At 40.7% G+C, this 12756-nt stretch overlaps 1 protein-coding gene across 1 annotated transcript in view; it reads left to right on the forward strand.

Moving 5' to 3' along the window:
* The window catches only part of TBC1D12 (TBC1 domain family member 12), a 150765-nt gene that overhangs the window by 119162 nt on the left and 18847 nt on the right, over window positions 1–12756 (forward strand). The window contains exons 8-9 of the mRNA XM_025396932.1: window positions 4650–4738; window positions 6493–6564. Coding sequence (XP_025252717.1) covers window positions 4650–4738; window positions 6493–6564 — 161 coding nt within the window. The remainder of the gene's footprint in view (window positions 1–4649; window positions 4739–6492; window positions 6565–12756) is intronic.

The raw sequence follows: 12756 nt of genomic DNA on the forward strand, positions 1-12756 counted from the left end.
TTTTTTTTTTTTTTTTTTTTGAGACGGAGTTTCGCTCTGTCGCCCAGGCTGGAGTGCAGTGGCCAGATCTCAGCTCACTACAAGCTCCGCTTCCCGGGTTCATGCCATTCTCCTGCCTCAGCCTCCCAAGTAGCTGGGACCACAGGCGCCCGCCACCTTGCCCGGCTAGATTTTTTGTACTTTTTAGTAGAGACGGGGTTTCACCATATTAACCAGGATGGTCTCGATCTCCTGACCTCGTGATCCGCCCGTCTCGGCCTCCCAAAGTGCTGGGATTACAGGCTTGAGCCACCGCGCCCGGCCCATCTTATTTAATCTTAATAACCCTTTCAGTAAACAAGGCTAGAGAAAAGACTTGATTTACAGAAGAGTTCGTGTAAGTATCATCCTAAGGCCTTTTAGCTATGTCAGCTATTTGTGGAGAACTAAAAGTACATAAAAGGTAAAGAAGTTTTATACTGGCAGACAGCAGCTATTTCATCATTCTTTGAAAACTCATTTTTATGAAGCATTGAAATTATAAGAATTAAAATTATAAGTATTCATTTCTGAAATATTTTTTCAAGAATAATTGGTGAGGCTGGGCAAATGGCTCACACCTGTAATCCTAGCACTTTGTGGGGCCAAGGCAGGTGGATCACCTGAGGTCAGGAGTTCAAAACCAGCCTGGACAACATGGCGAAACCCTGTCTCTACTGAAAAAAACAAACAATAGCCGGGCGTGGTGGCAGGTGCCTGTAATCCCAGCTACTCGGGAGGCTGAGGCAGGGAGAATGGCTTGAACCTGGGAGGCGGAGATTGTGGTGAGCTGAGATCGTGCCATTGCACTGCAGCCTGGGTAACAGACTTTGTCTCCAAAAGAAAAGAATAAATGGTGAAAGTTGCACTTCAGTAGAAATTAATTGAATGTAATGAAGAGTTCCAGTCAGAAGCAGTGTCTACATAAATTACTGTTTTCTTATTTCCTGGATATTTATAATTTGCATGTGTCATTTAACTTTTTGGTCATTGCCTTTTTAGATATTGCTTCTGCCCTATCTTGCCTGTTTTCCTTCTAGACTCCAATTACATGTATAGTAGACCATTTAACAGTGTTTCACATACGGCCGGGCGCGGTGGGTCAAGCCTGTAATCCCAGCACTTTGGGAGGCCGAGACGGGCGGATCACGAGGTCAGGAGATCGAGACCATCCTGGCTAACACAGTGAAACCCCGTCTCTACAAAAATACAAAAAAAACTAGCCAGGCGAGGTGGCGGGCGCCTGTAGTCCCAGCTACTCGGGAGGCTGAGGCAGGAGAATGGCGTGAACCCGGGAGGTGGAGCTGGCAGTGAGCCGAGAGCGCGCCACCGCACTCCAGCCTGGGCAACAGAGCGACACTCCGTCTCAAAAAAAAAAAAAAAACAGTGTTTCACAAGCCTCTTACACTCTTTTTTTTTGCGGGGGGGGGCGGGAGGTAGGGGATAGATACAATTTTATATAATTGAAAAAAATTTTTTAATTTATCATATAGGCATGGGGTCTCTCTATGTTTCCCCAGCTGGTCTGAAACTCCTGGCCTCAAGCCATCCTCCTGCCTTGGCCTTCCAAAGTGCTGGGATTGCAGGCATGAACCCCTGTGCCTGGCCAACTCTTTTTTCTCTCTCTCTCTTTCTCTGCTTCAGTTTCATTGATTTTTATTGATCCATTATCAAATTCACTAATGCTTTCTTCTGGTTTATCTAGTCTGCTATTAAATCTAAATCTGTGTAATGGGCTTTTAATTTCAGATATGCTTTGTAACTGTAGAATATTCATTTGGTTCTTTTTATACATTCTATTTCTCTGTTGAAATTCTTCATCTTCCCATCCCATGTTCCTTCCCCCATCTTTTCCTCTATTTTCTCTTTAAAATTTATTATTATTTTTTTCTCTAGCGCATATCAGCCAGATATTTTCTTTAACATATTTATAATAGTATTGTCGTCTGTTAATTCCAATACTGCATCATCTGCAGGTCTGCCTCCATTGGCTGTTTTTCCCCCTTATTTCCCCTTTAAAGTGGTTGTAGGTCGGGCGCGGTGGGTCAAGCCTGTAATCCCAGCACTTTGGGAGGCCGAGACGGGCGGATCACGAGGTCAGGAGATCGAGACCATCCTGGCAAACACGGTGAAACCCCGTCTCTACTAAAAAAAAAAATACAAAAAACTAGCCGGGCGAGGTGGCGGGCGCCTGTGGTCCCAGCTACTCGGGAGGCTGAGGCAGGAGAATGGCGTAAGCCCGGGAGGCGGAGCTTGCAGTGAGCCGAGATCGCGCCACTGCACTCCAGCCTGGGCGACAGAGCGAGACTCCGTCTCAAAAAAAAAAATAAAAATAAAAAAAATAAAGTGGTTGTAAGTCACATTTTCTGCTTCTTTGTATATCTTAAATGTTTAAATTGTATGCCAGACATTGTATATAAAAAGAATGTAGAAACCAAAGCTGAGGTTTCCACTGCAGAGAAAACTGCTTTTTCCTGTTAGGCAGTTTGATTAAGGGCTTATCACCTCAATTCAACCATTAATTGATCTCGGTTGGGGCAAGGTTGCAGCTTTCGATAGATTTAGTTTATCTTGAGTTTCAAATTTCTTGATGGGGAAAAAGTGTTTTTATTTTCTTCAGATTGAGTCTCGCTCTGTCGCCCGGGCTGGAGTGCAGTGGCGCAATCTCAGCTCACTGCAACCTCCGCCTCCCAGGTTCAAGCAATTTTCCTGGCTCAGCCCCCTGAGTAACTGGGATTACAGGCACGCTCCACCACACCTGGCTAATTTTTGTATTTTTAGTAGAGATGGGGTTTCACCATGTTGGTCCGGCTGGTCTCAAACTCCTGACCTCAGATGATCCACCCACCTTGGCCTCCCAAAGTGCTGGAATTACAGCACTTTGAGCCCCCACAAAGTGGTGCCACTTTGGAGCCACCACACCCAGCCCAAAGTTTTCTATTTTGATTACAGGTATCTCCCTCCAATGATAGGCCCTCTCAAGACCTTGTGACTTTGGGTGATTTTATTCGGCATTTCTAGCCCGGCCTTCTGCATTCAGAAAAGTCCCATAGGGAAAACCAGGTACACATTCAGGACTCCTACAGATTCCTGTCTATCACATCAGTTTTATTTGGCCATGTGTAGCTTTTCTGGTTTCTCTTCCTTCAACCAGAGTGACTTTGTCTATGGCAAGCTTGATCCTAAGCCCATACCCAGACCTGGCAGATACCCCTAGGAAGAAAAATGGACACTGGTGTCTACTTATTGGGGGAACCAGCCCCTGATATTTCAACGTAGGTTCTTTTCTGTTTTCCCTAAGTGTCGGCTGGTCTGAGAAATAAAGGGAAAGAATACAAAAGAGAGAAATTTTAAAGCTGGGTGTCCGGGGAATGCATCACATGTCAGCAGGTTCCATGATGCCCCTTGAGCCACAAAAACCAGCAAGTTTTTATTAGGGGTTTCAAAAGGGGAGGGGTATACGAATAGGGAATGGGTCACAGAGATCACATGCTTCAAAGGCAATAAAATATCACAAGGGCAGAGAGACAGAGTGAGATCACAAGGCCATGGTGAAACTAGAATTACTGATGAAGGTCCATGTTCTGCTGGGCACACGTTGTCATTGATAAACATCTTAACAGGAAACAGGGTTCGTGAGCAGACAACTGGTCTGACTAGAATTCACCAGGCTGGAATTTCCTAATCCTAGCAAGCCTGGGGGTGCTGTAGGAGACCAGGTTGTATTTCATCCCTTATCTTCAACTGCGTAAGACAGACACTCACAGAGTGGCCATTTTAGAGACCTTCGCCTGGAAATGCATTCGTTTGTCCAGAGTTATTCCTTGCTGAGAAAAGAATTCAGCAATATTTCTCCTGTTCGCTTTCTGGAAGAAGAGAAATATGACCCTGTTCTGTCTGGCCCCGCAGGCCGTCAGACTTTATTGTTATCTCCCTTGTTCCCTGAAAATTGCTGTTATCCTATTCTTTTCAAGGTGCTCAGATTTCATATTGTTCAAACACACATGATTTACAAACAATTTGTGCAGATAACGCAATCATCACAGGGTCCTGAGGTGACATGCATCTTCAGCTCATGAAGATGATGGGATTAAGAGATTAAAGTAAAGACAGACATAGGAAATTATAAGAGTGTTGATTGGGGAAGTGATAAATGGCCATGAAATCTTCACAATTTATGTTCTTCTGCTGTGGCTTCAGCCGGTCCCTCTGTTTGGGTTCCCTGACTTCCCGCAACATCTGCTCACCAAGGAAAGCCTCTTGCTTTTCTGGAATTTAAATCCTATTGATCTCTCTGTATCCATAGCTCTCTGATGATTTTTTAAATTTGATATTTGTAGTTTTTTTCCTAGTTGTTACCATGAAAATAATGGTCTGCCTTTATCTTCTGTAAAAACTGGAACTAGAAATCTTTTACCATATAACTTTCTGATAAATGTATAGCTATCTTTTTTGTACAAGAGACTAACAAGTTCTAACAAAAGCTGTGTGACATTTCTTATAATTTCTTGATTATTCAGCTTTTAACTTTAATTAAATAGCACATATGCTGTGTGATCATTCTGTATTTATAAAATTGAACTTGTTACAGCCAAGTGATCATTTAAATTGTATCTGCTTGGTAAATGCAGGTGTATCTGTTGCTGATCGAGAGGCCAGTCTGGAATTAATTAAGTTGGACATATCCCGTACATTTCCATCTCTCTACATCTTTCAGAAGGTGAGGGTTTCTAACCAGCTTGTCATTACTTAAAAAAAAAAATCTATCAATATCCAAGGCAACAGATTATTTAAATGAATAGCTATTACTTTAAAAAAGGCAAAACTATAGAAATTGGGAACCTTGTATAAAAGTCTAAAACTAGTTATAAAATTATAAAGGAATTTCTATTATTTTATTCCACTGACCAAAATACATTGTAGTTAGCATAGCATTTAATACCTTTTATGTAGTAGGTACTTGATGAATTTTATTACAGTGAATTTGTTTTGCTTTTTATTTTGTAAGATATATGAATTATTAATGTTCTGGCCTAGTATATTGTTAAAGTATAAAGAACTTTGTCACAAAACTTAAAATGTTTCAGAATTATCATTAAAATAGGAAGAAATGGTTTTTTTTTGTACATAGGCTATTATGAAGTTGATTATACCTTATTGAAAGAGAAATGACTACATTATATATACTTTACCTTTGGCTGAAGTCTTTATTTTTATTTCTTTTTAAATTTGAGATCAGGTCTTGCTGTGTTGCCCAGGCTGGACTCGAACTCCTAGGCTCAAGCAATCCTCCTGTATCGGCCTCCTGAGTAGCTGGGATTATGGGATTACAGGCATGTGCCACCACACCCAGCTGATTCAAGTCTTTATACATGGAATTCTTCTATGTTTAGATTTATAAAAATAAAATGAGATAAAAATTTTTACCATTAAGATTAAAATTATTGGCCGGGCGCGGTGGCTCAAGCCTGTAATCCCAGCACTTTGGGAGGCCGAGACGGGTGGATCACGAGGTCAGGAGATCGAGACCATCCTGGCTAACACGGTGAAACCCCGTCTCTACTAAAAATACAAAAAAAAAACTAGCCGGGCGAGGTGGCAGGCGCCTGTAGTCCCAGCAAAGTAGTCCCAGCCACTCGGGAGGCTGAGGCAGGAGAATGGCGGGGACCCGGGAGGCGGAGCTTGCAGTGAGCTGAGATCCGGCCACTGCACTCCAGCCTGGGTGACAGAGCGAGACTCCGTCTCAAAAAAAAAAAAAAAAAAAAAGATTAAAATTATTAACACGGTTTAGTGTAGCTTGATGATTTTTTTTGCTGATGCTGTATTATATAAAATGAAACAATCTGTATTCATCATACTCTTATTATACCAAATCTAGAAGGTTTTAAAACTGTTGGCAAATTATATAGCTTGTATCCATCAAGTAAGTTTATTTGACTTTTTTGTTGTTGTTGTTATTTAGTACTAAATATTTCTTTTTTCTTTCTTTCTTTCTTTTTTTTTTTTTTTGAGCGATTCTCACTCTTTTGCCCAGGCTGGAGTGCAGTGGTGCAATCCTGGCTCAGTGCAACCACTGCCTCCTGAGTTCAAGCCATTCTTCTGCCTCAGCCACCCGAGTAGCTGGGATTACAGGCGTATGACACCATGCCCAGCTAATTTTTGTATTTGTAGTAGAGATGGGGTTTTGCCATGTTAGCCAAGCTGGTGTCAAACTCCTGGCCTCAAGTGACCTGCCCATCTCGACCTCCTAAAGTTCTGGGATTACAGGCATGAGCCACTGTACCCATCTGCAGTATTAAATATTTCTTATTAATAATTTGGAAAACATCTTGGCAGAGTACATTTATAATATTTTTTATTAAATATGCTAAAACTAGTCATTTAGGAAATGTTACAGTTTATTAACATGTTATATAAAAATTAACTTAGAGACAATTATTTGTACAGTTTCAAATTTCATTTTTCTCTCCTAAGGGTGGCCCATATCATGATGTCTTACATAGTATTTTAGGGGCATACACGTGCTACAGACCTGATGTTGGTTATGTAAGTATTTGTTTCAATCTGTTTTTTGAATGTAAGCATTTTATCTACACTCTTTATCAAAATATCCTATGTTGTATTAGCTCCCAAATGTCTGTATCTCTATGTCTGTTTTTCTTGGGCTTATCAATTTACCCAGTGAAGAATCTTTCCATCTCTTGCTGAGCTTATATGTACTTGAGACTGTCAGTTTTCTGGGGGAGCTATGGGAGATTTCACCATGCAATTTCTAAACTTTTATTCCATGTCCTGATGTCAGGGGGGTGCCTTGTCCCCCTCTTTTAACCTTCTTTTCCATGACTGTGCCTCTAGAGAGTAAACCTCCTGTGTTCCACCAGGTTAAGGGAAGGATAGGTACCTGTCCCTAAAGGATAGGGGAGGGGATTTGCTCCTTTTACAGACTTTCACCCAATCCTATTTTTAGCTCTATTTCTCAATTTCACAGGTACCTGACAACTTCAGCTTCTGAGCCTTCAGGGTTTTACAGCAGAATTGGCTTGCTGATTGTTGGCTTCCTCCTCTGTAGATATTTTAGTTTTAACATTCTACACTTATTTAATTTACAATTTCTAAAACACTATTAACTATCTACTATATAATTTTTCATTCTTGTAGTCCTCATGGGTTAATATTTTTTTTCTTTACTGTATTTTTAGTTGGATTTTTCAGGAGAACAAAGAAAGATGTGATGTTCAATTGCCATTTTTAACTAGAAGTTATAGAACTTTCATCTTCGCACCTTTGCCTTAAAATAAAAGAATGTTAGACATCTCTATAGGGTGACTGTCTGGTACAAGTTACTTTGTTCTGTTGCATGTTCATTTCTATGTTTGTTTCCTCAATAAATATTGTGCACTTATGACTATATGTCAGGCATTGTTCTAGGTACTTGAAATACCTCAGTGAACAAAATTATTTCTTTCCTTACAATGCTTACAGTTTAGAAGAAAGAGACAATAAACAACAAACAAGTAAATCATGTTATATTAAAAGATAAGTGCTGTGGAAAAGTGTGGGATGATAAAGGGGGAAAGTGCCAGATTTAGGGTGGGGCAGGTCGTAGTATTTGGAAAGATCATCAGATAGTCCTTATAGAGAAAGTTAGATTTGAGCAGAGTCTTTAAACTCTCTTACTCAGGTATTCTGTGAATGAATTGTAAGAACACCTTGTATCCCCTTCACATGTTTAAGCTGAAGTTTAAAGTTTTTTATTATAAGTTTACTTGTAAATAATTTAATTTTTTAGCACTGGTTAAATTTGACATCTTATAGTTTTTTTAAAATGTCCCCAGGCAGGCCAGGCGAGGTGGCTCACACCTGTAATCCCAGCACTTTGGGAGGCCAAGGTGGGTGGATCACGCGTTCATGAGTTGGAGACCAGCCTGACCAACATGGCAAAACCCCGTCTCTACTAAAAATACAAAAATTAGCCGGGCATGGTGGCATGCGCCTGTAATCCCAGCTACTCAAGAGGCTGAGGCAGGAGAATTGCTTGAACCTGGGAGGCGGAGGTTGCAGTGAGCCAAGATCGTGCCACTGCACTCCAACCTGGGCAACAAGAGCGAAACTCTGTCTCAAGAAAAAAAAAAAAAAAAAAAAAAGTCCCCAGACTGGGCACAGTGGCTCGGGCCTGTAAATCCCAGCACTTTGGGAGGTTGAGGCAGGAAGATCGCTTGAGCTCAGGACTCCCAGGCTGCAGTGAACTAGGATTGGACCACTGCATTCCAGCCTGCACAACACAGCAAGACCCTGTCTCAAAAAAAAAGAAAAGAAGTCTGTAGTGGAATTTAAATACTGTAATGAATTTACATATATCATAGTCCATTTAAAAAAGTATATATTAACAAACTTTTCATTAATATTTTACATTTTTTGCTTTTTCTCTGAACTTGTATCTCTTTCTTTTTTTATTTTTTTGAGACAGGGTCTCAGTCTGTCACCCAGGCTAGAGTACAGTGGCGTGATCATGACTTACTATAGACTTGACCTCCTGGTCCCTTGGTCCCTGGTGAGTCTTCCACCTCAGCCTCCCAGGTAGCTGGGACGGCAGGCACAAGCCACCATGCTTGGCTAATTTTCTGTATTTTTTGTTAAGACAGGGCACTATGTTTCCCAGGCTTGTCTTGAACTCCTGGCTCAAGTGACCTGCCCGCATTGGCCTCCCATAGTGCTGGGATTACATATATGAGCTACGGTGTCTGACTGATACTATGATTTTTTAATATAATGTTGTATAATTAAAACAAAGTAGTTAATCTGCCCAACATCTGAAATATTTGACCTTTTTTGTAATGAGAGTATTTGAGATTTACTCTCTAAGAGATTGTGAAATGTACAGTACTCAATCATTAGTTGTGTTTGCCATGTTGTGTAATAGATATTAAAAAAAAAAAATCAGGCCAGGCATGGTGGCTCATGCTTGTAATCCCAGCATTTGGGAGGCCAAGGTGGGAAGATCGCTTGAGCCCAGGAGCTTAAGACCAGCCTGAGCAACACAGTGAGACCTCATCTCTGCAAATAATAAAAAATTAGCCAGGTGTGATGGTTTACACCTGTAGTCCCAGCTACTCAAGAGGCTGAGGTGGAAAGATCGCTAGAGTTCAGGCTCTTGAGGCTGTAGTGAGCCGAGATCGTGCCTGGGCAACAGAGTGGTACCTTGTCTCAAAAAAAATGAAAGTTACTCCTCATTTCAACCTGGAGCTTTTTGTACTCTTTGATTATCATCTTCCCTACCCCCAAGCCTCTGGTAACTACCATTCTGCTCTCTGCTTCTATGAGTTCGGTGGTTTTAGATTACACATTTAAGTGAGAACATGCAATATTTGCTTTTCTGTTTTTGCCTTATTTCACTTAGCATAATGTTCTCCAGTTCCATCCATGTTGTCCCAAATGACAGAGTTCCTTCCTTTGTTAAGGCTGAACAGTATTCTTTTGTATACACACACACACACACACACACACACACACACACACACACACACTCTCTCTCACCCCATTCATCTATTGATGTACACTTAGGTTGATTCCTTAACTTGGCTATTGTGAGTAGTGCTGTAGTGAACATGGGAGTGCAGATATCTTTTTGATATACTGATTTCAAGTCTTTTGGGTAATAGCCAGAAGTGAGATTGCTGGACCACATAGTAATTCTATTTTTAGTTTTTTTGAAGAACTTCATAGAGTTTTCTATAGTAGCTGTACTAATTTACATTCCTATTAACAGTGTGCAAGTTTTTTTCTCAACAACCTCACCAACACTTATGTTTTGTCTTTTTGGTAATAGCCATATACAGCAGTCCCCACTTATCCTTAAGGGATATATTCCAAGACACCAAGTGGAATATATAAGTTTGGGTTTTTTTGTTTTTGTTTTTGAGACGGGATTTTGCTCTTTTTAATTTTTTCTTCCTTTTTTTTTTTTTTTTTGAGATGGAGTCTTGCTCTGTTGCCCAGGCTGGAGTGCAGTGGCGCTATCTTGACTCACTGTAAGCTCCACCTCCCAGGTTCACACCGTTCTGTTGCCTCAGCCTCCCGAGTAGCTGGGACTACAGGTGCCTGCCACCACACCTGGCTAATTTTTTTGTGTTTTTAGTAGAGACAGGGTTTCACCATGTTAGCCAGGATGGTCTCGATTTCCTGACCTCATGGTCCTCCCACCTCAGCCTCCCAAAGTGCTGGGATTACAGGTGTGAGCCACCATGCCCGGCCAAGATGGGGATTCGCTCTTGTTGCCCAGTTTGGAGTGCAATGGCACGATCTTGGCTCACTGCACCCTCTGCCTCCTGGGTTCAAGCAATTCTCCTGCCTCAGCCTCTCGAGTAACTGGGATTACAGGTGCCCGCCACCACGCCCGGTTAATTTTTTGTATTTTTAGTAGAGACGGGGTTTCACTATGTTGGCCAGGCTAGTTTCGAACTCCTGACCTCAGGCAATCCACCCGCCTTGGCCTCCCAAAGTACTGGGATTACAGGCGTGAGCCACCGTGCCTGGCCTATATAGGGTTTTGTACTTGTCCTGAAACTGCAGATAGTGCAGAATCCTATAGATACTATGTTTTTTCTATACATACATACCTATGATAAAATTTATTGATTAGGCACAATAAGACATAAACAGCAATAACTAGTAATAAAGTAGTACAGTTATAACACTCTTCTAACAATTTAGGTAAAAGAAGCAGTACTCGAACACAAGCTCTACAATACCACAACAGTTGATCTTATAACTGAGATGGCTACTAGGCAGGTGGGTAGCATATACAGCATGGTTATGCTGGATAGAGGGATGATTCTTTTCCTTGGCAGGATGGAGCAGGACCACTCCAGATTTTACCACCCTATTTAGAATAGCATGCAGTTTAAAATGTATGACTTGTTTATTTCTGGAACTTGCCATTTAATATTTTCAGACCACTGTTGACCACAGGTAACTGAAACTTCAGAAAGCAAAACTGGGGAAAGTGGAGGACTACTGTATTTTATTTGACTTCTGTCACAGAATTTTATTCTAATGTAACACTTTTCTACCCAAAAGTCTTTTAGTAATCTCATTATACTTCTGCTACAAATATATAAATTAATTAAAAATGAAAAATCAGCTTTATTTGTGATATACATAATATTCTAAATATTAAATGTTTTTTCTAATTTGTTATTACAATTATTAGTATAACTGATCAAAACAAATAGACTACATAAATGAAAAAAAAACAAATTTTTAATTATCTCAGTAACTCAATTAGATTCTCCTTCAACTTTATTAAAAACAGAAGACTGTTAAGTACTTGAGTTGCAAAAACATTTTGTTACCAATCATTAGAATTGTTCATTTTCTCAGTTTCTGTAAAGTATCCCAAAAGCCTTTATTGAGACTAGTCAAAATATCTATTACTGACATTTTATGCTAAATTTTATTTTGTGTTTTGTGTTTTTTGTTTTGAGACAAGGTTTCACTCTGTTGCCCAGGCTGATCTTGAACTCCTGGGGCTCAAGTGATCCTCCCACCTCAGCCTCCCAAAGTGCTGGGTTTATGTATGAGCCGCTACACCCAGCCTACAGCCTACACTAGATTTTAAAAAAAGAAAAAAAATCTATTAAAATTATATCTTCAGGCTGTGTGTGGTGGCTCATGCCTGTAACCCTAGCACTCTGGGATACTGAGGCAGGCAGATCACTTGAGGCCAGGAGTTCAAGACCAGCCTGGCCAACGTGGCGAAATCCTGTCTCTACTAAAAATACAAAAATTACCTCAGCGCGGAGGCGCATGCCTGTAATCCCAGCTACTCAGGAGGCTGAGGCACGAGAATTGCTTGAACCTGGGAGGCAAAGGTTGCAATGAGCTGAGGTTGTGCCACTCACTCCAGCCTGGGTGACAGAGTGAGATTCTGTCTCAAAACAAACAAACAAAAATCCTCACTTAAAGGCACTTGTTTAACCTGGTATACTGAGAAAAATTGGGGAAAATTAAAATACTGTTACTTTTATTACACTTATGATAATGATTTTTTAAGAATATGTTTTAAATATATATTTTTTAAACCCTGGCTGCAGACTTATTAGGTCATTGTATATTTGCTGCCGAAATGAGCTCTGTTAGGTCATTGAATTTATGTAAAATGACCACCATATAACTTAACTGGTAGTATCAAGGCTCATTGACAAACCAGTCAGTCAAATCATACTTACTTTATAAGTTAAAAATAGTGTAGATTGTATTGGAATACCTATTTCATGTCATGATTTGACCAAATACGTTTTTTTAACTATGTTAATGAATAACATATGCTGAATCTATAAATAACTCATATGAACGTTTTATATTAGTTTTTATTCTTGAAAAAATTTGGTAATCTTGGTTCACGTTTCAGTTATACTTATTTAAAAGAACCACAGTGTCTGGGCACGGTGGCTCATGCCTGTAATCCCAGCATTTTGGGAGGCCGAGGCAGGTGGATCACCTGAGGTCAGGAGTTTGAGGCCAGCCTGGCCAACATGGTGAAATCCTGTCTCTACTAAAAATACAAAAATTAGTCAGGTGTGGTGGCACAGGCCTGTAATCCCAGCTACTCGGGAGGCTAAAGCAGGAGAATTGCTTGAACCCAGGAGACGGAGGTTGTAGTGAGCCGAGATCCCACCACCGCACTCCAGCCTGCGTGATGGGGCTCTGTACTGCAGGTGCTGTTCTCTTTGTTTTCCT

This window comes from Theropithecus gelada, chromosome 9 (genome assembly GCF_003255815.1).
Source record: "Theropithecus gelada isolate Dixy chromosome 9, Tgel_1.0, whole genome shotgun sequence".
In the NCBI taxonomy this organism is placed as follows: Eukaryota; Metazoa; Chordata; class Mammalia; order Primates; family Cercopithecidae; genus Theropithecus; species Theropithecus gelada.